The 26,754-nt window shown below is 32.8% G+C and overlaps 1 protein-coding gene and 1 long non-coding RNA gene across 9 annotated transcripts in view; one reads left to right on the forward strand and one right to left on the reverse strand.

Moving 5' to 3' along the window:
* The window catches only part of LOC132904898 (uncharacterized), a 103,827-nt gene extending 88,640 nt beyond the window's left edge, over positions 1-15,187 (forward strand). The window contains exon 3 of the long non-coding RNA XR_009657689.1: positions 15,177-15,187. This is a non-coding gene — a long non-coding RNA (uncharacterized LOC132904898). The remainder of the gene's footprint in view (positions 1-15,176) is intronic.
* Positions 11,540-26,754, reverse strand: part of LOC132904873 (cytochrome b5 reductase 4) — a 29,224-nt gene continuing 14,009 nt past the window's right edge. For 5 of the 8 annotated variants that reach the window (XM_060955684.1, XM_060955683.1, XM_060955682.1 and 2 more), the window contains 10 exons: positions 24,216-24,344; positions 22,638-22,808; positions 17,463-17,563; positions 17,204-17,366; positions 15,741-16,003; positions 15,443-15,665; positions 14,600-14,894; positions 13,858-13,944; positions 13,636-13,794; positions 11,540-13,454 (listed from right to left, as the gene is read on the reverse strand). In XM_060955684.1, the coding sequence (XP_060811667.1) occupies positions 13,400-13,454; positions 13,636-13,794; positions 13,858-13,944; positions 14,600-14,894; positions 15,443-15,665; positions 15,741-16,003; positions 17,204-17,366; positions 17,463-17,563; positions 22,638-22,808; positions 24,216-24,300 (1,602 nt within the window). In that variant the 5' untranslated portion in view covers positions 24,301-24,344 and the 3' untranslated portion in view covers positions 11,540-13,399. The remainder of the gene's footprint in view (positions 13,455-13,635; positions 13,795-13,857; positions 13,945-14,599; positions 14,895-15,442; positions 15,666-15,740; positions 16,004-17,203; positions 17,367-17,462; positions 17,564-22,637; positions 22,809-24,215; positions 24,345-26,754) is intronic. The other 3 variants (XM_060955679.1, XM_060955678.1, XM_060955685.1) reach the window with 1 other exon arrangement.

Consider the following 26,754-nt stretch of genomic DNA (forward strand, 5'->3'; position numbering starts at 1 on the left):
CAATCAACAATCAGCTTCTCGAATGTGTTTGCTTCGCTGTTACGCTAGACTCTTCGCACTTTGCTGTTCGAAACGGAATGAATCTTTTGTTCAAAACCAAACGGATTCTTTTCTTTGTTGCCCCTCGATATCTCCACACGCACGCGTTTGTCACACAAGAAGACCACCCGCTCAAGAAGAGCCACTCGCTGGGGACTAGGGACTATAAGCATCCTGCATGCCACAACTATCGAAACAATAACGAACGAGGCGCCTCTGACGCGATGGCCCCTCCAAGGTGACTAGACCCTCAATATAAAAACCCTCCTAAACTGGCGCTTGACATCATTCTGTTGTAACACTTTGAACCGTCACTCTGTTGGATTTCTATAATAAATTCCATTGTCGTATACGAAGTTCAATTTTCTTCATCCTATTCGTGAAAGAATCATTTTGTTCGAATTGGAGGCGCGAGGAGATTACCGGCGATCTGTTAATTTCGCGATTTCTTGTGTCTCCGACGTGACATCCACGACGGTTGCCGCGTATGTGTCACAGACGAAATCCGACTAAACAAAGTGATAAGATAGCGAAATACCCAGTCGCCTTAGCACGAGTGACCATCGGGATAACATCCGGTCAGTCTATCCGTTCATAAAAGATATAACATAGGGGGGGTAGCCACCCACATGCTATATTTATTTTTATTTTATTTTTTTTACCAATGAGATATAACACTTTACCAAATGTCCTTCAGGACAAATTGTAAAAAAAAACAAAATAAACTAAAACTCTATCCGTTCTCAGAAATATATGATCGGAGCCTTTTCCCACTCCCACGAATAAAAGAATTTAAATACTCCCCCTAAAATCATCCAAGTCAGTCTTGAACAGTCACGCCCAGAGTTCAGAAGTGTATTGCAAACTAGACAAAAATAAAGTTTCTTTTTTTTCTTAAATTTCTTTTTTATTTTACGTGACATATGCATCCTTCCGAATATTCGGCGTGCCGTAAGGACCGTAGGGATATCGAAGGTACTGTCACGACCGGTACACTTTAAAACCGATGTCTAGAATCAAACATGCTATAAACTCTGTTAGAATTTAATCTAGAAGTTAAGATTAATAACCTTTGGAAGACACAATGTTTATGTTGAAATAATATTCAGTGATGTTTATTAAACAGAACTACAGAACCTGATGTATACAAGCGAGTGATATAATTAACAACGTATACAAGAATCGTTTATTGTTGGCCAGTTACTTTCAGACTAGACTTAGGTAGTGACCCATGATCTCTTAAATACTTTGAGTCCCACTCTCTATACAGTAATGAGTATGACCTGTGTAAGTGACCTGTTCAAATGCCTGTGTGGGTGTCTGTGTATGGGTACTTATCCCTCAGTGTGAAATATCGTTGTATTCCAACAAACTCTTACAATCCAAGTTACAGTATCAAAATAGTTTACTTATAATTCTCAATGAGAATTGATTATAAATAATCTACCAAATAAAAAAATAAAAAAAACCGATGGGATGATGATGTGGCGACATTCGACGATAATGTATATCTTCGAAGCGAAGTGCCTAATGAGCCATTAATATCCGAAGAAGAAGAATTTTTTATTAATTTAATATCAAGAAGAAGGCGTGCGTGGCACCTGTCGCGGACGCCTAACAAACGCGTGGACAGTGGGGATATTGAGGGAGAAAGGAAAAAGAATCGGATCCGATCGAAAGTCAAGTTGTAAGAGCTTCAGACTTGGAAAGTCACGGCTGGAGTTCGGAAGTAAGCCGTCGTTAGTGTAAACAAAGTGTTAGGAAATAAATTCTCTCTTTTTTATTTTCATCTTCGATTTCTTTTTTTTTATTTTACGTGACAGTACATTGGACATGCCGGCTTTACGCTTTGATGGTATAGCGCTTTGTGTCGCGAAGCTGTCGCAAAGTTCCGTCGTCGAATTCCGCCACAATTACAACGACCTACGTACCATATATTTATCATGTTTCTCTGTATGATGCTAGTGTGACGCCAACCACGTGAGAGACCAGGCCACGCTTCGGAACCGATGGGGTGATGACGGAAATAAAGATCTTTTTTTTTTTTTTTTTATTTTATTTTGGTTATTTTACAATTTGTCCTTGGGGACATTTGGTAAAGTGTTATATCTTGTTGGCGAAGAAAAAAAAATATAAATAAAAAATAATATAGCATGTGGGCAGCTACCTCCAGCGGGGTACCAGCTTCGTTTTTTTTCTAAGTTATATCTTTTATGAGGTCTATTGGGTGTTTCCTTTTTAGTCTTCTTGCGATGTTTGTTGTGTTGCACGTTTCAGCTGCCAGCTGGTTCGGGTGTGTTTCTATTCTTGTTCTGTATCTTGTTGCGAATCTGGTAATCTCCTCCTTGATGAAATAAAGATCTGGCGACAATGTACGTCGCCGAAGCGAAGTGCCTAATGAACCCTCAATATCCCAACGGTCCTTTCGCCGAATGTTCGAGAATGCCTAACAAACGCGCGGATAGCGGGGATATCGAGGGATGACAAAGAAAAAGAATCAGATTCCGCCGAAAGTCAAGTTGTAAGAGTTTCAGTCTTGAAAAGTCGCGCCTACAGTTCAGAAGTAAATTGTAGCCAGTGAAAAACAAGTGTTAAGAAATATATTCTCTTTTTTTTATTTTTTATTTTTATCTTCTATTTACATCTTCGATTCCCTTTTTTTATTTTACATAACACCAGCCCGGCGTTAACGCGGAATTACTCGTTGAAATTCAATTATTAGATGCGAAATCGATCGAAAGGACGAAAGCTTCTTGCCACGTGACAAGTCATCAGCATGTTGATCGCTGGATGGAAGAATGCTGGTATCGAACAATACGTCCATTTTCTGCGTGGCCGTGCATTGTTCGTTCAGCGCGTTCCCTTCGGAAACATTGTTCGAGAAACGGGCCAGTCGGCGATTAATCGCCGAGCAAATATCATTATGTTTTAACCATAGCCGGGCGAACAATCGCTCGAGTCGGCCTGAATTCGTGGCTCGTGGGCCGCCAATTAAATGCTCGGATATTGCGGCCATCGAGAACGATTAATTGCACGCTTCAAGAAAATGATATCGACGGTAGACTCGGCTCGTTCGCACTGAACGCCGATATCTTGATAAGGCTGTTGCATTTTCTTATCGATCGATACCGTAAAAATTTGCAATCTTGCCATATGATTATTAGATCAACACGTTCGCTAATACGTAAACGTGTACGACTATCACCAGACTGAGGATTCTTGTAAGTTCTACGCAAGTTCTTATTTTCACTGATAAAGAATTTTAACTTGAGCGTGATTTTCTTATTTATAATATCGTGTATCTTGACTCGCGACAAATAAAAATAAATAATTCGTTACTGCCACGTTTCTGAAGATTCTCGAAGAGTTAAGTTCTTTTTTTATTTAATTTGTACTTTACAATTTGTCCAGCTGGACATTTGGTAAATTTTTCTAACTTAATTGCTAAATAACATGTGGATGGCTATCCTCAACAGGATACCATCTTCGAGTTTGTTTTTTTTTTATTTTATTTTATTTTGGTTTTTTACAATTTGTCCTTATGGACATTTGGTAAATTTTTCTAACTTAATTGCTAAATAACATGTGGATGGCTATCCTCAACAGGATACCATCTTCGAGTTTGTTTTTTTTTTATTTTATTTTATTTTGGTTTTTTACAATTTGTCCTTATGGACATTTGGTAAATTTTTCTAACTTAATTGCTAAATAACATGTGGATGGCTATCCTCAACAGGATACCATCTTCGAGTTTGCTTTTTTTTTATTTTATTTTATTTTGGTTTTTTACAATTTGTCCTTATGGACATTTGGTAAATTTTTCTAACTTAATTGCTAAATAACATGTGGATGGCTATCCTCAACAGGATACCATCTTCGAGTTTGTTTTTTTTTTTATTTTATTTTATTTTGGTTTTTTACAATTTGTCCTTATGGACATTTGGTAAATTTTTCTAACTTAATTGCTAAATAACATGTGGATGGCTATCCTCAACAGGATACCATCTTCGAGTTTGCTTTTTTTTTATTTTATTTTATTTTGGTTTTTTACAATTTGTCCTTATGGACATTTGGTAAATTTTTCTAACTTAATTGCTAAATAACATGTGGATGGCTATCCTCAACAGGATACCATCTTCGAGTTTGTTTTTTTTTTATTTTATTTTATTTTATTTTGGTTTTTTACAATTTGTCCTTATGGACATTTGGTAAATTTTTCTAACTTAATTGCTAAATAACATGCGGATGGCTATCCTCAACAGGATATCATCTTCGAGTTTGTTTTTTTTTTATTTTATTTTATTTTGGTTTTTTACAATTTGTCCTTATGGACATTTGGTAAATTTTTCTAACTTAATTGCTAAATAACATGTGGATGGCTATCCTCAACAGGATACCATCTTCGAGTTTGTTTTTTTTTTATTTTATTTTATTTTGGTTTTTTACAATTTGTCCTTATGGACATTTGGTAAAGTGTTATATCTTATTGGTGAAGAAATAAAATAAAATAAAAATAAATATAGCATGTGGGTGGGTGCCAGCTTCGTTTTTTCTAAGTTATATCTTTTATGATCTTCGAGTTTGTCTATTTTATTTCTTTAGCGAGGTCAGTGCGGTGTTTTCTTCTTAGTCTTCTTTCTATGAGAGTTTTACTCGCTTCAGCAGTCAGCTGCTTTGAATGTTGTTCTTTCCTTGTACTGAATGAGAAAGTGGTAGAAAAATTTATTTGCCCCTTTCTCATATCCTTGGTATTACGTTGCGTGTCCCAAATTGGAAACTCCTTCGATCCGCATGATAGTTGAACGAGAATTTTCATTACAAATCGTCTACGTACTGAGCACGTCGACGTTGCAATAAACAAAAGATTTTCTTGAATTTCGACCAGATTGATCTTAAACATTGTGAAATTTTTTTATGGTATTCCTTCTTACGTATTTCCCTTGCTACGCAAAGAAGAATGTAACCTTCCGATCGAGTTGCAGAAAACAAATGCTTCCTACGCTATGAAACAAGTTATAGATGGTTCAAGACTCGACTTCACGGAGAAGTTGGCTTTTGTGAGGCAAGTCGTTGGCGTATCGTGGAAAGTCACAATTTCAGCGAAGCACCGTTCGTTCCACGGACGATAGCGGTTCGATGAATGCCCTTGCAGCAACGAACAAAGAAAAGTTTTGCACAAAGTACGCGCTCGCGTATCGTCCATTCGAAAAATCCGTGGCCATTATGCTTCGCGGTTTCTTTCCTAGTTTCTATTATGGGATAGAAACCTCATCGATCGTCGCAACGGTTTCTCGAGGAAATCCCGCTTTTAACGTTCTCCTTTAACCGTAGCAGCAGAATTTCCTTTCAACGTGGTTTTCACCACCTTTTTCTGCTCGGCCTTCTCGCACGATTAAACGCCTACATTTGGACGAAATTTATAGAATTTTCAATGGAAAATTATGGAATTTCGATTATCAGTCGAACCAGGGAACCCGGTTAAGCTAAATTCCGTGAGATTTCGTCGCGCGATGATTGAGTCGATACTTCAATTTTATTGTAACATCAGATATGGTTTTTGACAATGTCATTTTGCTACAGGTGAATAGAAAAGTGCAACGTTTTTGGTTTCTCTCTCGCTGTGCATGTTTATGGCTGCTTCATGGGGTGTACTGAATTAGAATGTTCTAAAACGGTGCTGTTTTGTGTTTTTTCTTAGAAGGGAAAGAAAGAAATGAAGTTATTGAATTTTGAGGTATGGTTTTATATATATTTAACGAATGCAACTAATTGTTTTTTGAAGTAAAAAAACAATTGTAACAGATTTCTAGGCCTATTTCATGGGCTCCTTGATGCTGCAGTCTTCAATTGGCGGGAGGGATCCACCTCGTAATTCTTGACTGAAACAAAAAACCAAGAAAGGATTAAATCATTATTTATTTTTCTTCTGGGTGAACTAAACAACGGCAGCAAAAAATGTGAAATTAAAAATTTTAGAGTGTTTAAAAAAAGAAAATAAACTTCAAAGTGCTATAACAATTATTTAAATAAACTGTTTTCTACCTTTGTTTAGTTCACCCAGAAGAAAAATATATAGTAATTTAATCCTTTTTTGGTTTTTTGCCTCAGTCAAGAATTACGAGGTGGATCTTTTTCGCAGATTGAAGACTGCAGCGACAAGACGCCCATGAAATAGACCTAGAAATCTGTTATAATTTTTTCTTTTTATTTAAAAAAAATTTTAACTTCATTTCTTTCTTTCCCTTCTAAACAAAAATCACAAAAATCGCTGTTTTAGAATATTCTAATTCAGGACACCCTCTTATATCACAAACGTATGTATATAGTTTATGAAGTGAAAGATTTATATTTTACGTATTGCCGTTTTCGAAGTGGAAAATGTAGATTTTGAAGTGAAATTGCAGTATATTGCAAAGTATTTTGAAGTATATTGCAAAACCGGAATTTCGTGCAAATTTGAAAGACATGAACTGAAAATAAATAAAGATAATAGTTAATGAAGTTAAAACTGTCTTATATTGAAAATATAAAATACAGAGATAGAAATGCAGCATTTGTCGCAATTTTTTTGCCTAATTTCCTGAAACGTAAGAAATGTTCTGACGATGGAAACACTACCGCACCTATTTTTAACGTTTGATTTATTGCTTCAGGCTTTAAGCTTCTTTAAGTTTGCAAATTGTTTAGAATAGAGTTTCAGCGTTCCGAAATTATGGATCTTCGCGATATTGTATAGGTGAGCTTCGGGACTAACGAGTGTTTTTTGCACGATTCCCTTAGTTTTGCATTCGGAAACTCCGACTATGGGTCTCATCCGTGAAGTTGTAAGTTCCACTTTGAGTTTAATTACTCTTCTGAGGCGGTACATGTCGGTTGCTGTTTAGACGATAGATGGAAAACAGGGATATAAACCATCTAAACTTTGAACATCGATATAATTCATTTATGATCTGAGAAATAATTATTGAGCTGGTAACAATAGAAGGTGGTACTGACAAAATCCGCAATCATTTAATTACCAACCCAATACATCTCGGAAATTGTTAATCTCTAAATCAGGAAACAATTGATAATTTTCTCTAAATTTTCTATTCTTAAAGTGCGTAACATTAGGAAATTTTCATACCTTATATTGAAATTGCAGGAAAAATAATGGAAAAATAATCTTAACAATTTATAATAGAATATGGAACGTAATAGAATAATTGAATAATTGTATAAAATTATTTAGAAGGATATCGCTTAAATGAAATTCATCTGGCGACTAAAGTTCTTAAAAAAATATTTCACACGTGTTACTTTTCATTTGCAATCATCAATATTTAAATAGTGTGAGCAATTGCCGAAAAATATGTATTGAAACGGTATTTAGTTTTTAATCTCTGGAAAACCGGAGAGTATCAAATCAAATATTTCTCGAAACGATTTTTATCAAATAAAAAATCCATTCGTATCGGACATTTAAAATAAAAGAGCAAGTTCGTACAATAATATAGTATTGGAGCAAAACACTTTTATAGGAAAAAAGTAAAAATTCCATAAAGTTCCAAAAAAAAAAAAAAAAGAAAAACTCAAAAAAGGCAAAGTAAAATTAATTCGCTTTATTAATTCAATTAATACTTCTTAACAGTTTTCTTTCATTTTTGTCGCATCGTTAACAAAATGTTCAGCCTTCAGAACGTCTATGTGAGACGTGAGGCATGCAGCCAAAAATCGATCGGAAACTCCGATCTATTTCTATGTTTGTTTTCCCTTTTTTCTTAACCGATAGGTTGGTACGAAATTTCGCCAAGCTTCGATCGGTTCTGAAGAACGGGGATGAGACCAGTTGATGTTCCGTCGAAGCTTTGAACTTGCTTTTACTTCATTGTGCTCGTTTCCACCGGATAAAACCAACCAGTAAATACCAGCCCTGTTTTATTAGCTGCAATCGATCGCTTAATACTACAAATATCAGAGTCTGTTTTTCTGATATTTCTGTCGAGTATGCTCTTGTTATACCTGAAAAATAATGTTTAAAGTACAATCTATTATTTGAAGCATGTCGAAGTAGGGTAAATATTCCATTGCGAGAACAAGCAGAAATACTCTTATTTCCCCTTAAAGCTGGAAATTTGAGCTAATTCATTGAGAGATTAAATTAAATTAAATTTAAATTAAAGCTAAAATGACTAATATTCCTATAATAATATACCGACGATCGTGTGTTCAAGCATATTATTACGACAGATACTTTGAAATTCTGTTATATTATATGTCGTGTTAAATTTCTATGGAATGAGAACTAACCATTAACTAAAAGTATTAATTAATTGAAATATTTATTTTATGGGAACAGAAGAAATTTAGATTTCTAGTTGCATTAATTTCATCGATTTTAATCGTCCAATATACAACGAATTCTTCTGATTGAAAGTTAAAAAAGAAGAAATTGATTTCACAAAGTAGAGACACTGTTCCAATTCTCGTGACAATGAAGTTCCTTCGGTTGTTAGATTTATGTCATTCTACGTTATGGCATCCTCTAGGGTACAACATTATTCCAAAACCATGTTTAATAGGCCTTTTAGCTAATCACCTTCCATTAACTATCATGTTGATAATTACGTTATCCTCATTGATTTAAAGACAGGATGGGCATGACACTATATGGGATTTCGTGTCTCACGTTCTAAAATACCGACCTCGAAAAAAGTTAGTATTTTCTACGTCATCTGCGATTTATTACGACAAACATACATAGGAATTATATTTAACTGAATCGTCGAAAACAACAAAAACAATAGAATATCTGTACACGAGTTTTATATGACTCGCGTCATGTAACTTTTCTTCTGAAAATATGTTACAATCGCGCACGGTGTATGCTATTTATTTATAAAATGTCATTTTCACAAAGAATTATTTTTAGATATACGATGTACAAGATAATATTTACATACAATATTCTTCTCGGATATTTCACCATATTTTCTAACGTTATCTGTCTCGTTTGATAATAAGTATAGTTGAACATCGAAGAATCATAATGTCTTTCGACTTGAATGATCCAATGTTTGGTATCCTTAACATGACGTGAAAGAATTTAATCGAAAAGCCAACTATTTCTAGTTTCTATTAAAAGAAGGCAACTAAAAACACCAAGAGACTTTTTTTTATTTGGACGAATTTTATTATTTTTTTATTTACTTTTATTATTTATAATTACTATTACTTTACTATTTACTATTTACTATTTATAAAATCTGAATTTTACTATTTTTTTATTTGGATGAATCAATTCTCATTGAGAATTGTAAGTAAATTTTTCTGACGTGGTACTATGTTATGTTTAATAAGTGTTTATCGTGTGTTTGATTCTAGTTGAATCTAGTGCTTAAATCGAAAGAGTAATGTCTACTAAGAGACTTGACACTGGAAACACCGGAAATTCCCTTCTCCGCTTTAATTATATTTTTTATAGCTTAAGAACAATTTGTTATAATTTCATACGAAAGTCAAATAAATTTTCTTTTCGAGTTAAGAAATTGTTTTTTATTATTTAATTTGTAATTTACAATTTGTCCAGCTGGATATGTGGTAAATTTTTCTAACTTAATTGCTAAATAACATGTGGATGGCTATCCTCAACAGGATACCATTTTCAAGTTTGTTTTTTTTTTTTATTTTATTTTATTTTGGTTTTTTACAATTTGTCCTTATGGACATTTGGTAAAGTGTTATATCTTATTGGTGAAGAAAAAAAAAATAAAATAAAAATAAATATAGCATGTGGGTGGCTACCCCCAGCGGGGTGCCAGCTTCGTTTTTTCTAAGTTATACCTTTTATGATCTTCGAGTTTGTCTATTTTATTTCTTTAGTGAGGTCAGTGCGGTGTTTTCTTCTTAGTCTTCTTTCTATGAGAGTTTTGCTCGCTTCAGCAGCCAGCTGGTTTGGATGTGTTGCCGTTCTCTCCTCGTACTTTTCTGCCGACCTGCCGAAGAGATAGAAATTTGGGAATAATTGTAGTTTATGTTACAGTTAATAATTACATTTAATAATTATAATTGGGAATATAATCGTCGATGAAGATAATAATAACTTCTATGATTTCCACTGAACTTTCTACCGTCAGTTTGTCAAATAATTAAAAATTTCTTCTCCAAGATTGATCGATCCTACAAACGGAAGAATGTGCTTGGCAAGCACGAGGTAGGCATCCGGCCACGAACATCGATATATCGTGCGAAAAATTCGCAGTGCGACTTTCCAAGGTCAGGTGCTCTGGAAGCCAAAAATCAGCCGCAACACATTTTTTGTGGCCAAAAAGTTTCATTCGTTCGCCGATGTAGTTACGTCACGTTGCAGTGAAAAACTTTGTACGATCAATAATGAACACTCTTTGCTTTATGCAAGACATGTTATTGTAAATTATAATTGGAGTGTGGAAAGGCTTGACGAGATACGAGGACGAATTTTGAAAAGATTTAAATTCCTCTCTCCTCCCCTTCCCATCCCCACATTTATCAATTACCTTGATATTGAACTATCTTTAATATTTATTTATAAAAGTATTTGTTCTACTTTTGTTCAACACAGAGTACAGTAGAAATTATATAAAAATGATAGTCTTTTTAGGTATTTATTTTACTTGTGGTTAATATAAAATATAAATTTTTATGAAATGAATCTTTTGGGAAATGATACTCTGTTTAGATATTTATTTCACTTGTGGTTAGTATAAAATGTACATTTTTATGAAGTACAAAAATGATACTCTTTGTCTAACATATCTGTGAAGTAGTTACTTTATATTTTTATTAATAAAAATGGTATTCATTTCTCGTTTTTCTTGTGTATCAATTCTTATGAGTACATTCATGGTGATGATGTCAATTATATTTTGCTTTTGCTGGAAGATCAATCTGCTGATGTTTATGTTTAATGGAGTTATTGGTACTTTATTATTTGAAGCAATTGGAAGATCAAACGAATTTGGATGCAGAGATGATAATTAATAGAGAGGGATTCGTGTTAAATATACAATTTCTGGAGTATTATAGGATAGTAGAATTTTGTTTATGTGAAATTGTCAAGGAGCAACCAATTTATATAATTGGAGTTCACAATAGTAGAAGTTGCAGAAATTTGAAGATTCTTCTTTCCACCAAGTGTTCTCTAAGATATAATAAATATATGGTAAATTCTAAAATTGCTGAAACAATTTTTAAACATTATTTGAGCTAAAATTTATTCAAATTAATTTTTTATGACGTCGACTTGCATTTAAAATTAAATTTCTTACATTCAAATCTTCAAATACCAACAGATTCATCAGTTCAATTTCTGAATGAAAAGACAAAGAAATCTGTCGTAGTAGAACTTCCAGAGATAAAAGAACATGGTATTCCTCTGTTCGTCTGCCAAGTAGAAAGACTGCTGAAGTTATGACAGAAGTTTCAAAGGATAAAGGAAAGCGGAGAAAAATATGAAAAGAAAAGAGGAACACGACAAGACAAGGAGCCATCAAATATTCATTTATTTCTGGTAACAACTATGTACATACACACATATACATACACATAGGCGTATTTAACATGTACGTAAATGCAGAAAATGGTCCGTACTCGAGTATATTTTGAATAAAACTACCCGTGTCGTTCAGCAAACCACGAGACACTATACTTTTCTCTTTCAAACACGGCCAACTTCGAATGAAACAATCGTACACGCTCGAATCTGAAAGCACGTGATTGGTAAAAATTACTTGCAGAAGTTCTTCGATCTTCTCCACCTTTCCAAGTCACGTACTTAACGTAATTCTTCTTCAGTTTTATGAAAAATCGAAGAACTATGGTTCTGGTACTTTTGCGTTATGCTGTTAATTTTAAAACGTTTCTGTAATTAGGCCATTTTATTGGTAATGATTCTAGAGTTTTCACCCAGAGTTCTAAGGCCCCTGTCTGGCACGTGTTTTATTTCCAAAGGAAAGGGCCCAACATGATGCTTTAATCGCTTCACAGTACCTGGCTATCGAATTAGAACTATGTACGCAAATTATTATTATTATATACGCAAACGATATATTGTACCGTATGCTATGAAGGATAAATAACAAACTATTTTTGATTATCCAAATAATTATTACTAAATACGTGGACGATCCTGTATACATAACGATTGAACAACTTCCCAAAGAAAATATCTATAAACATATGCAAATGGTACTCTACGTAGAAGATTTATTAAGAATTGTAATTATTAATTCAAACGTAGATAATATTCAAATTTTAGGACTAAAATTCTCGCCACGATTTACTCAATTTGAAAGTTGTACATATATAGCTTTTTGTAGAAAGCTTGTCAACTATTTAATTTATTACTAACAATAAGTAAAAAATATTCAAATCTCGCAAGGGATTCTAATTCGATAGACACAGGGGACTGCAGTTTATTGTGTGGAAATAAAAATCTGATTAAAAATATTTCTATATAAAATGCAAATTGGGAATTTAAAAATTATGGTTGTGAGGTGTTTGTTTCGCTTCGTTTTAAGAAATAGCACCATGATCGTTTCGAATTGACCTGCGTTTGAAAATACTTGTTAATGTTCCCGGATAAATTGTTCAAAATACAACTCTCTGGATGATAGATTAAAAGACGACGTTTGTAAAAATAATTTGTTACTCGCGAACCATATAGGAATTACATCTATGGCTCGTCCCGTAGATTTCAAAGACTTTCATCCGTGATCCTTACTTCTATTGTTTCTTTTTTCTTTTCTTGTTCTTTTTTTTCGAAATTCGTAGATATGGTACAAAGTATGCGCGTCTACTTACTCATAGTAAGTACAAATATACAGGTGTTTGCTTTTGCGTATTGCGGTCAAACCGAGTGAATTATCGAAACGGAAGACATAATTTCATGAAAGAAACAAAATCATAATTAATTTTGCTGCAATATTCTATATGGATATACAAATTCAATCTTTATATAATTACTTTCTAAATTAATTCTGACAGTAACATTGAAAATGGTAAGATTTACTACTTCTTGAAATAAAATTTTACATCTTTTAATAAAAAATTCAATATAAATTTCATAGAAAAATTTTATCAAACGAAGTTCCATAGAGGATACTTCTACAAAAAAAATTCTATTTCTCCAAACATTTTCTTTTTTATTACATATTTGCCACCCGATTCCCTGATAAACTCACACGCATGAATCTGAGATTGTGGGCGGAAATAGGAATAAAGGTATCCAAAAGGTTCTTTTTAAAAATTCGACGGTACGACATGTAATTGTTGTTTCCACACGTTTGCCAATGTTCCAACGTTTGGTATCAAAAGAGAGGGAGTACGCTTTCGATGAGTACAGCTAATCGTCGAATTGGTGCATTTGGTACGGCTTCCAATTGAATTTTAGAAGTGACCTGAAAAACATACACGCAATTAATAAAAAATAAACTAAAGACAAACGTTATTCGACTTATGCTTCTTTCTATGATTTGCAAAATTCATGCTATGCTCTTATTTTATGAAATTTTTGTACATTTTAAATATCAGGGTCAGAGATAATTCGAAATTAGAATGGTAAATCGTGCTTATTCTTACTTCTTTGCGGCCTGTATGAATCCTCGAGGCCCGCACGTGAAAACGCATCCATCAGGATTACCTGTTCCGATTAGTTCCTTTAATAAATTATCAGATAACTTGCCGCGTCTGCCTGTCCACGCGCCTTTGGCATTTGAAAGGATATGTGTAACTTTTAATCTGCAACGTACAAATGTTCCATTTGAAGAGATTGAAAAGACAAATCCAAAAAAGTCTACCTACTTTTTGTCTACGGTAGCCTTTTCCATTTCCGCCACGTAAAACATGTTATCTTCGTTCTTGTTGAAGTTGAGTAAGTTTATGGACTTTCTGCAGCATCCATAAATTATTAAATTACAAACATGCGCAAGGATTATATATGTATAATTACATCTCATCTATTAACTGAAAAGCTTAATCACGCTCTATTAAACTATAGGTATTCGATAAGAATTACATAGGAAGTAACGTTATCAAAATATAGGAAGCCAAATATCAACATTTAGACTTTCTTTCACAAATTTACTTTCGTATTATAATAATTCTATTATAATAATTATATAATATTATATATTATATAATATATTAATAATAATATAATATATAATAATAATATTAATATTATATTATTATATATAATAATATAAATAATTATATAATAATTATAATAATTCTTTTGCATATTTCCTGCACTCTTGGAATCTTATTATGTTATGTTTTAGATCCTAAACTATAGAAACGTACGGTTGGTACAATAAATAACGCTATTGCTACTAATAAGCTTACTTCCTCCTAACTAAAATTCAACTAAAAGTAAAAAAGCAATTCGGTATTACTTTAAAGAAAATGGCCATTTCATAGTCGCCAAATCTCTAAAACGTGACAAATTTTCAAGAAATGTCATGTCTTGTCATGTAACATGCGTTCAGAAAGTACGTTTGGAAAACTAGATTTTCACAAGCCCTATAGATAAAAAGATACTAACACATTGCGTCTGGCCAAAGCTCGCTGAATGATGCCAAGCATCACTGTCAAACCGGTGCCACCAACGATCATATGAATGATAGAATAGCGATCAAAGGATTCTACTACGAAGGCACCTAAAGCATTGCTCAAAAGGAAGGTCTGACCAATCTGAAGAGCGGTTATGGACGGACTGAGAACGCCATTCGGGTACTTCTTGATCATGAAACACAGGCAATCAGACTTGTAGTTTGGCGCCATGTCGTCCGGATGAAGGCACGGTGGGACAGGCGTGTACATTCGCGATACTTCTATCCCTAAAACGAAATATCTTATAGTTTCTTACATACTTGCTTCGAGAACTTATTATCTACCATGCAAAGAGGGAATTGGCTAAATCTTTACTATAGTTTGTTAAATATTGTATAACGTATACAGCACAGAATTAATAGAATTATTTCACCGACAACAAATATGATTATACGAACCAATATAAAAATGAAAGAATTTTTTCCATTTTGACAAAACATTTACATTTCAATAGGATAAGTTAAAAAAATAATTACTGCGAAGAACTACGTGAATAATTAATTTTGTAGAAATGTTCAAGTTACTTGAAGGGTAGAGCAATCTCTTCGATGAAAATACTTTGAACGTCTTTGATATTAATAATATAGAAACTATTACAGTATTGCAGTACAGATAAATAGAAGAAGAATGATTTAAAGATATTCGTTTCGTTTGTAGTTTCTGTAGCTGTTATGAAAATTACCGTGCCATTTTAATTTCGTTTCTAAATTTTCTTAATTAGTCGATCAATGAATTAGGGATTTTAAATAGCGAAAAGAAAAAGGATGATATTCACCCATGACGTTCATTTTGGCTTCTAAGTACCTGCCAATAGGTACAATTTGCAAGAAGTCTTTTGCTCGCACGACTAACAGATGAACTAATTTAGAAAGCGGTTTGTTCGTAAGTACTTCGTATTCTCTGTATATTCGACTATGCGTATTCGTCTCCCTGTATACCGCTTGATTGCCATAAGATCTCCATATATCTGGCCTGTGCTTCATAAACGTAAAATTGATCTACATAAAGCAGAAAGTAGAAATTAATATCTTAAATTTCTGATTAATTAAATAACAGCTTTTCAGTTACATTACCTCCATCGTTTCGAAATTTCTGACGCAGACCGGTGGCCATTGTATTTTTTCTGTTAATTCCAACTCGTGCGTTAATATGTCCTTCGCGAAAAATAATTTGTATATCAACTTCGAATCGTTTATCGTACTTAATTGATAGCTCATGCCTGGATGATCGCGCATCGTTTGATAAAACAATGTGAGCGAGTTGGATGTTTGCCTCCAGTCCATTTTTATTTTCGCTGAACTAGTATCTGACATATTTTCTTGGCTGACACCATGAGCTGAAAATCAATACGTTCTAATTATTCTCTTGTTGTGCATTTCTTGTCGATCAATCAAACTTTGCTACTCTTCTTCCAACATCCCTTCTATAATAACGGTTTCTATTTACTCTCTTGATTTTTCAAAACTTTCTTTCCCACTACCTCCTACGATAATTTATTAACAATTTGTTCGCTACATAATTCATCATTTGTCTATATAGAAATGTCGAAATTAAAAAAGACTTTAGTACTTCATCAATTTGTCGAAGCGTGTATTGAAAACGAGATCTCAATTTTAATTTTGAGACGAGAAGATGAATGTTTAACCGTCAAACAACGAACACTTTGTCCACTTTCTCGTATAACACCGAATATGTAACGAAACGTGTTATGTAAAATTGCTCGATGTAATTAAACCATATGGTCCATGTTTGAAGAGATAACGTTCGCTATAAACTCTCCTACTAATTCAAAAATTCCAACAAAATATCCAAACATTCACTTCAAGTACATACCCTAATATAAAATGATTCTTAGCAACCTGAAGGTTGCTAAGAGCTCGCTCGGGTCTTCTGCCACGAAAGATATAGTATAGTAAATACAAATATAATATTTACATACGATGAACGCTCGCGTCTGTTCAAAACTCGCTCACAACAATTTAGTTTCAAACTAACAACATACAATGTGATAAACGTGACTTATATGAATAAATACAAATAGACATGAATTATGAAGACAATTATCCTTGAATAATTAAACAAACTTGTATTTCTATATTAACCAAATTATTTTAATAATAAATTGTTTATTTTAAATAATCACAAATTCCCATCATCTCTGTTCATCTCTCAACCATAATATAATAATCCACCCTTGAAAATTGAATAAACATTCCAACAAAGATAACTACTTTTATAGAGTATACCAAAACCTTGATATCTTTCTCTTAACTCAGACCCGCAAGGCTCTGCATCCTTTCCAACACCCTGCAAACATAGTTTGCATTCAACTACTTTAACATTTCAATTTTTCTATAAACGGCATGAAGCCACTTTAAAAGCCATATCTACATATATATATACACATATTTTTTTGTTTTCTTTGCATTCACAATTTTCCATGAAAAGAGCCATCAAGGTTTCCCTGACGCTCGTTCCTTTTATCACCATCGGCGAGACACAAGCGGGCAGGATCGATATCGCGTTAGTTACTCACTTGTGCAACTTGTTATCAGGTTCACCGTCGCTGACGAACAATTGCTCGTGCTCGAGGCAACGTTTTCCGTCGGTGGCGAGGAGGTACCGCTCACCGAGCCACGGCTCAGCCTCCCGACCACGCATTTCTGAAGGATGCTCTGATAGTTGACCCAAGCGTGCACCTGCAACGAACGATCTATGGGTACGTAAAAATAATCATCGATCAACGATGAATCGTACCGTTGATCCGATGGATGGTCGGATGTCATTACACTTACGTTTTCGAAAAGCTTCGTGGCGTCTTTTCCAACGCCTCTCATTAATTCGTTGACTCCTCCTGGGTGGAAGTCCATGTAACGTGTTACGTTGAAAACGATTCCTGCGTAGTTAAGAAAGCTTGTTTTATTATCGAATTCTTATTAATTATTTGCTATTTCAGCGATACTATCATGTGGATTGGCGACTAAGTGATTGCGGATTTTGTCATTAGGTGGTAATGCACTAGTTGGAATTAAGAGGAGAATTACCGATGGCCAGCGGTGTGCGTCAGAAATTTTGAAACGATGGAGTTAATATAACTGAAAAGCTGTTATTTAATTAATTAAAAATTGAAGATATTACTTTCTGTGTTATGTAAATCAATTTTACGTTTGCGAAGCAGAAGAAAGAGATATGGAAATCTCAGGGTAGTCAAATCTCATTTTGTCATTAGGTGGTAATGACAAAATCCGCAATCATTTAGTTGCCAACGCAATATATTTCTATAATTCTATGTTCAACTTGTTTTTCGTTGTTAGCTGTTTTAATTTTTTAATACTAACTATAGGAAAGTATGAAACCTAATAAATAGAATATTCATTGAAGTATAAAGCTACTTGCAAGTAATTTTTGTAATTTCTGTATCCAAAAATATATATAAAATATATAAAATTTCTAGATTAGGTTGTTTTTGAAAGGTAGCGTTTACATTGCGACAGCTTTATTTTTCTTTTTCTTTTTTAAAGTTTCATTTATTTTTTATTTTTTTATCACGCTAACTCACAGTTAGCTATAGAAAGTATTGGCATATTGACTCTGTATTTTTTATGGCAATTACAGAGTAATTAATTAGGTTCAAATATATTAAGCCTAGCATCGTTTAATAGCACTTTCGTATAATTACAAAAGTCTAGTACTATAGGGAAGTAAAGGAAGAAACCTAATAAATAGAATATTCATTGAAGTATAAAGCTACTTGCAAGTAATTTTTGTAATTTCTGCATTTAAAAATATATATAAAATATATAAAATTTTGTATCGTTCAAAATAACACTTCCGTATGGTTACAAAAATTTGATGCTATAAAAATACAAAAAATTGAGGTTTCAAGTTGATTAGAGTATAAGAATCCTATGTTATAAACTTTAAATCATTTTGTTTTTACTTCAAAAATACGCAACAGCAAACATATAATAGATAACTCGTATGAACTTGTATTCTTTTCTCTCTCATTGTCATTCACTTTCCTTCCTCTAATTTATATTAATTATTCCTGCATAAAAATGACTGCAGTATAACTTTGGTAGTCTGCGATTAAATTTTTCACAGTCATAAATTTGTTTAATAAATTATTGATCTAATTAGTCAATGAACAAGAACAATAGGAAAGTTTCTTTAATGTCGAACTAAACTGAAACTTCAAATAACATCATTTTAATAAAAAGCAATATAAAACAGAAATTCAATAATGTTGTTTTTCCCACCCATAATTATTGACCGTCTGTTTCATTCATTAGTATTCGATCATGCTACTTAATATTTGGATTATTTCTTCGTACTTCCTCTGTTCCCTAGAAATTGTCTGAGTCATGCCTCATCAAATATGCCAGATCATGATGGCAAAAATATACCGGCGAACATAGGTAGAATTAAAATAGGATTTGTGACGAGCATGGAATAAATATTGCACGATTGGACGTCGCACGATGGTGGGAAAAAGTAAATTTTAATCAAACTAAAAGCGTTCGACGTTGACCTATATTATTCCTTCCCTCTCGTGACTGTCGCTTATATTCTTGTCTCCAAAGAAGGCTTTTTTGTACCAACCAATTAATCTGCCCGGTAATTATGGAATAAAGACAAGTGCCGGAATATTTCAGGAACATATTGTAATAAAATTAATAAAAATTTCACATTCTTAACGGCAAGAGATGTTATCTATTTGTTAAAAAAAGGGATTAAAAAATATATTGTGACTGTGGTATTGAAATTGTCAAATATACGTTGCCAAACGTACATTTTGATATTTATAAAGTTATTTGTTATTTATAATATCAAAATTGTATGTACATAAATATATTATTGTTTTAAGAATTTAGGACATGAATCAATTTCATGATCTAATAATAATAATTCATAAAGTTATTTGTTATTATAATATCAAAATTGTATGTACATATTTATATATATATATATATATATATATATGTATATATATAATTGTTTTAGAAATTTAGGAAATGAATCAATTTTATTATCTAACAATAATAATTCATGAAGTTATTTGTTATTTATAATATCAAAATTGTATGTACATATATACATAATTGTTTTAGAAATTTAGGAAATGAATCAATTTTATGATTTAATAATGTTTTGTACAATGAAAATTTGTAGGAAATTTAGAAATGTAACTTGGCAAGTTACGCAATTTCCTACCAATGTTCTATCTATTCTCAAAAATATAAATTTGTATGAAACTTCGCAGTCCAGTTATTGTATTATATAATTGCAATTATAAAGAAAATTATTTGATGAAAATGTTGGACTTTAGAGGGATAACAACGAAAAAACTAAAGTGTCCAAACGTTATTTTTTTATACATAAATTGGCAATATTTTCATAAAATGTAGTGAAAGAAAATACAGTCTGTGGAAAATATTCTGACACTAACGTAACTTTGACTTTTCGATATTTTTTTCACGTTAATTTATAGAATGTCCGAATGAGAAATATTTTTCAGACATAAAAATCCCCGATATTTCTCCCAATATTTAAACATTGGTTTGCTTCAAAACAAACGTTCTTTTGCTTTCTCACAACTATACACGAGGCTTCAATATACTTTCATGAAGATATTTTTATTGTTTTATCTACATTCATTTCAGACAAAAGTCAAAGTTATGCTAGCGTATCGAATATTTTCAGGACCGAAAATATTTTATATATAACATATAATATTTTTTATATATTATTATACATTTATTATATATTTATTATTAATAGAATTAATAATATATTATTATATATCATATAATAAATTTTATATATATATATATATATATGTAAACTCCCTAGAGTTCACGTGGGATAGGGACTGTTTTCATTTTACGTAAGTATGTAGCACGACTTTTCCGTTTCACGGTCAGAGCGACCCTCTTAGGGTTCTACGGATAACCATTTTTGAAAGACATTTTTTTCCCAAACGAACGGACAGAGAGCAACATCAGAGACGGACAAGAGCACAGAATATAAAATTTTGAGGACTGACGAAGAAAAATCGGTAGCTCAGAACGTTGAAAATCGGTTCTCGATTTTCAGGTAAACATTCTATAGAATTTGTTATTTCGCGTCTATGTAATTTATTGTTATTTATTGCTATAGACGGATATCAATTATTTTTTATTTTTGTATTTTATCTAATTACTTCCACAATAAAATTCGACTTTCAGAGTTCAGAATCGATCACCTGAATTATCCCAAGATTTAAGATCTTACATATATATTAATATTTTATATTTTCTGTACGTAGTAGAAGAAAAGAAAGTCGACTGAATGTAAATTAAAATGCGATCAAGTCCAAGAGAAGATTGTTGTAAAGCAGCAACAAAGACGAATGATCTTTGTAAATTTTTTTTACACTAACTGCCAGTTATAGTAGAAGCTAAAAATTAAATGGCACATAGCCTTGCAAATGTAATTTTTTTCCTCTTACCATCTATCAACTTCTTAATCTGACACGTTCAATAAGCTTTTAAACTGACGTGTACGATAACTGGAAAGGCTGATTGATTGATTGATCAATCAAATTTCTCCAGGGATTGAATCATAAATATGTATTTGTTTATTTACAATATTTCTTTAAGCGATAGAAACTCAACTGGTCCGCCAAGAAGAGTAAGTTTCTCTTTTAAACGCTAGAACTTTTCCAGTTTTTCATATTTTTCTTACAAAAATAGGTCGAAACACAAATATCTAACTTTAAGGAGATTTGCTAACTTCTGCATTCAGATGACTGTGACAGATGCTACACTACACGCCAACGATATATTGTCAAACATAGTCCACAGCATAAGACGTGAAAATTACATTTGTACTTCAAAACTAATATAATAGGATGAACTATTAATCTTAGAATTAATGTTAAATAAATAATTCTATTATCAATAAAATAAAATATATAAATTCAAGGATAAATTAATCATAATATTATTGATGAAAAAATATAATTATTGGTCCACATAAATATATATTTCTTAGATTTAAAAAAAATTTTCTTTTATTAATAAATTTAAAGCATCACTAATAGGTTGAAGTAATCCTTTAAATCCTAATTTATTAGGGCCTTTTCGTAATTGTATATATCTTAATATTTTTCCATCAAATAAAGTTAATCTGTTTTCATCTCAACAAGGTCTAATCGCATATGAATAATTGGTAATCAGTCTAAAAAAAAAGAAAAGAAAAAGAATTCATTAAAATCACACGCTTTTATCGATGCTACACGAGAGTCTCTCCTTAATATCACGTTGGCCCGGATTCTCTTATTTCACGTAACATCTAGCACTTAGTTTCCCAGGCAAAGATGTCCTCGGCGACTCTGTCATTACGAACGCTCTTAAAGCCAATTTCCACAGGAAGTAGCGTTGAAAGCGATATCGCATCACCTTTAAAATGCGATCACGTTTCTGCGGCCATTGATTTTCATTTCTTCGATTTAATCTCAATGAAATTGTGTACTTCCGAGGCAACGACTCTTGCTAGTGGGAATGGGATTAACGAGCAATCACATTAGCGGAGAGTAGATTTTGCTGTTTAATGAACGAACCGTTGGTTGTTAGCGAACGAGAAAGTTTGAAAATTGGACGAGAATTTAGCCGTTTCGAGGATTATAATTTGGACAACCAAGGGATTTTTACTCTGAAAGCTATAGATTTCTAGGACTTTGGATTTTTGGAGATTGTTAAAAGGCTATGGATGTGAGAAACGAGGAATTGAAATATTCAGAAAATTATAGATTCTGGGAATTTAAATTCAATTACATCCAAAAATTAAATAGTCGAATATGTATATTTAATATTTAAATACTCGGATAGTGTGATTAAAGGAAAGACAAAATTGAAAAATTGAAGAAGAAATTCTCTTATGTTAGGGGAGGAGAATTATTTTTAGAAGCATGTTTTAAAAAGACCTACCTCGAATCGCGATCCAAGCATCGTTTCGCTTATTGTGAGTGGCCAGTTCGGACAAAGTTACGACACGTGGAACTCCACCAACACCGGTTAAATCGACGCCAGAGTTTCCCAATCGAATCCAGTCCATCAAACTGTGGCCAGGTGCTAAGGCCGTTTTATTTCGAGGATTGCCTGGAAAAATTCAGAAAAACAAACGCTTGTTTGCTTACGCGTTTAAACACATACATCGAAATAATCGAGAGAACGAAGAAGAGGAAGAGGAAGAAATGTATTTTTAAGAATTACATTTTTATGGTGTGCGTGACGTTGCTAAAATATTTAGCTGTATTTTTAGTATCTATTGGTTTTTTAAAATTTAAGAATCACAATGCTTATGTGTATTTCTCGTATTTTCTTTTCAGATGGGACTCACATAAGTACAAATACATACATATTTTATTAGAAACTTGAAATGTATAAAAACCTGAAACCTACATTTATCTTCTGTATTTTTTTTTTTTTTAGAAACTACAAAATGCTTCTGTAATTTGTTTTTCTTTATTCTTTTTTACTTTTTGGAAACTACGATACTGTGTGTGCGTGTATGTCTTTTTTTACTTTTTGCAGATTGCAATGCTTCTCTCGATTTTTCGTTTCTTTTTCCCTGAAATTTGGAAATTGAAAAGTTATAATACGCACTTCTAGCATTTCTTGGAAATTTCAAAATTACAACGTGTATGTTAGTAGGAAATTTATTGTAATACGGCACACGACATTATACCATACAGAAAATAGATTTTAGGTGAAAAAGGATTTGTTAGTATATGTGTAGCATAGCGAATAAAAATTCGCCCAACAGTGAACGTTAAATACAAAGACAATATATCGATATTATTCTGCATTACAAAATCTATTTTTCTTTACGATACAATACTAATTGAAACATAAATTAAGTAATACAACGATAATGGAAAATAGATAACGGCCACTGTAGTACACCAGTAAAGTTCGTTCGATTCTACTAATCAGTTACTCATTTCCCACAACACGTGTATATATTTTGTCCAAGTATGAAAAGAGACAATAGCTGGTAAAAAGTATGCAACAAATTTCTTCGTATCTTTCGACATTTTATTATAAATATTTCGTATCTCGATATAACACAAAAACATATTAAAATGCTGGTACGACTAGTAGCAAAAAAAAGGTCACGAACTATCCTTGCTACTCGTGGAAAAGACATAATAGATCCAGTAATATCCATAAAACTGCACGACTCATTAGTCACAAATTGATTAGTTAACAAATATTGCCTCTTTGCATACAGTTAAATTACATGTAACATAAAATAATAAATAAAATTACCACGGTTCAAACAAATAAACCTAATAAAACGGATATCAGCAGACGATCAGGTGCATGATATAACAGAAAATCCAGTTATTTCTCATTCAACCAAAATACATAAATTCAACCCTCTATAAATTCACATGGAAGGACCCATCCTCATTCGTAGCACAGAAAACACGATAAACACGCAAACGTTCGCAGAAACGGGACGCAAGTAAAACTAATAGGCAATTATCGTTAATTACTGACCGTCCTGAATCTGCAAACCGAGACTCTGCGGAGACCCCTCGCCGCCCATGACGGATACCAAAGACGCGCCGCAGCATCGTGGCATTTTCTCATCGAAACGTCACAGTCCGCAAACCTTTAACCATCCTCCTGCATAGAAATTGCATTGCATTGAAAAAGCAGCAACCCGCGACGAGCGAAATGTTTCGAACACGAGAAACAAAGATAAAAAGATTGGCGATGAAATTTCCGCTTGTTTAAAAGAGATTTATTTCGTGAATTAGGGTTGTTCGTGAATTATGTAGGTTATAGAGGGATTTCTTGTACGATGATAGAAGGTCCCGGAAATTTCATTCTGTTTGCTATGAAATGGTAGAAAATAAAATTCGTGTGATACGATGCAATTCTTAAAATATACGATTCTGTGTATGTACAGGGTGTCCTGTAACTGGTGGTACAACTCGGTACAGAGTGATTCTACGTGAAAAAATAAGTGGAAAATGTGGAATAAGATTGGTTCGTATAAAGCTTCGTTCGCGAGAAAATCGAGTTTGAAAATTGGTCGGCTATGTATCGACTAAAAATATTTTGAAAATAAAATTAAATTATATAAAATAAAATGAAATGCTTTCATTTAAAACCTCGTTTTCAAGAAAATAAAGGTTCCACGTGTTTAGCTATCAGTCGATCTATTGCACACGCGCGATACATTTTCAAATATATTTTCCTCGAAAGCAGAGAGTCTTATGGAAAAATTCTATTCTATATTTTCGACTTATTTTTTCATCCAGTTTAACCTCCTGTCGATTATATTTACTTCTGTTCAGTTCGGAATTAGCCAAGTCCAAGTATAGCCGACGAATTTTTAAACTCGATTTTGTCAAAAATGGGGCGTCGTATGAAAAAAATTTATTCTACATTTTCCACTTATTTTTTTACGTAGAATCGCCTCACCACCCGGTTGTACCATTAGTTACCAGACACCCTGTATAACCAGGATAGTGAAAAAGGTTATTCAATATTTTTCTCCCGTTGAATAATATTGCATAATCTTGTTCGCCTTCGTGATTATGAATAATCAATGAGAATTTATTACTCTTCATTGATATGATGAATGTATTACACATTATGTTAATGTAGATAATCAATCCTCAGTCGTCTACGTAATTTGTAAGGACTGATATAAATAGACATTTCATGCATCGTAGACTATAATAATAACAAATGAGGTAAAAAATTCTAAAGAGACAATCTTAAATGTAAATTATTTTCTTTTTACTTCCAAGTACATAATTAATATAGATAGTACAAATTACTCTAAGAGTAATGCATAATATTTATTATTCAAATAAAGATATAAATCTGATATATGTCGTATCTAAATTTCAAATACGTCGAACTTGAATTATTAATGATTTATTTACCATAGAAATTATCTATACTTTATGCTAAATTGTCAGTCTCCAGTTTTTCTTTTCGAAGAACATTCCAGCAGTTAGATACATATGATATTCTGATCATTAATCAAACCGTTAATTCTGCGGCATACAAAATAATCCGTAGAAATACTACAAACATAATTTCGAATAAAATTGCAAATAGAAGAAAAATGGTCCTTTGCTATTCAAATAAAAAAAATAATTCGAGAAGCACTGAAAATCTTCTTGCCAAGGAAGAAAAAATTAATAATGGTAAACGAGCTATTAAACGGCTGTTTTCTATTAAATTCAAAATTTAATGTAGCAAGTTGCGAAGCTAAAACAATTCGAAGTATTCCATCGAGGAAGAACTCTTCAAACGATATTCTAAAGACACTTGTGCTCGAAGTTGTACAGAACAACCCGAGAATATATAGTTACAAGCATTTATGCTACTTGAGATCATTCGCAAGAAAACACTTCGATCATCTGGTTATCGAAACAGCTAAGGTGAAAGAATATGATAGGACCAAGCGAAGAATCTTTTGTGGCGCAAGAACTGGCTGCAATGAATACAAAATAACCAACTTCCATCTAATTAAAACAGCAAACCATAAAGAAGCGAAGAAAAGAAAGCCTGGAAGAAAAAAATCTCTCTGAATGGTCCACAAAGAACTATGATATTCCCGCAGAAAAATTAAAATCTTTTCAACAAAAGCGCGACCACCCGTGCCCGAGAGGTAACTGTCCCAGTGAAAATTCCGCTGAAACAAACCACGGTTGCTGTGGGAAAGCGGCGACGAAATGAAAAAAACAGCGAGGGAACAGCAAACGACAAGAGAAAACAACGAGGAAATAAAAAGAAGAAAGAAAGCAACGCGTACTAACCTCGAGTAAACTCGAATCACAGTTGAATACACCAGAAATAAGCGTTGAACTACTTTAACAGCGTCAGCAGTCTAACCTGAACCGCAGATGAAACGATAGGAAAAACGCACACAAACGTCGACCTATTATTTCGATATGAGGGAAACGGAAACAGAATAATCTGAAAACTTTGCAGACGCGAATCTGCTTTACAGTGAATACAAAAGGTATTGGCACACCGTTGTATTTATTATAGTATTTACGTAATACTGAAG

Source organism: Bombus pascuorum, chromosome 3 (assembly GCF_905332965.1).
Source record: "Bombus pascuorum chromosome 3, iyBomPasc1.1, whole genome shotgun sequence".
Classification (NCBI taxonomy): Eukaryota; Metazoa; Arthropoda; class Insecta; order Hymenoptera; family Apidae; genus Bombus; species Bombus pascuorum.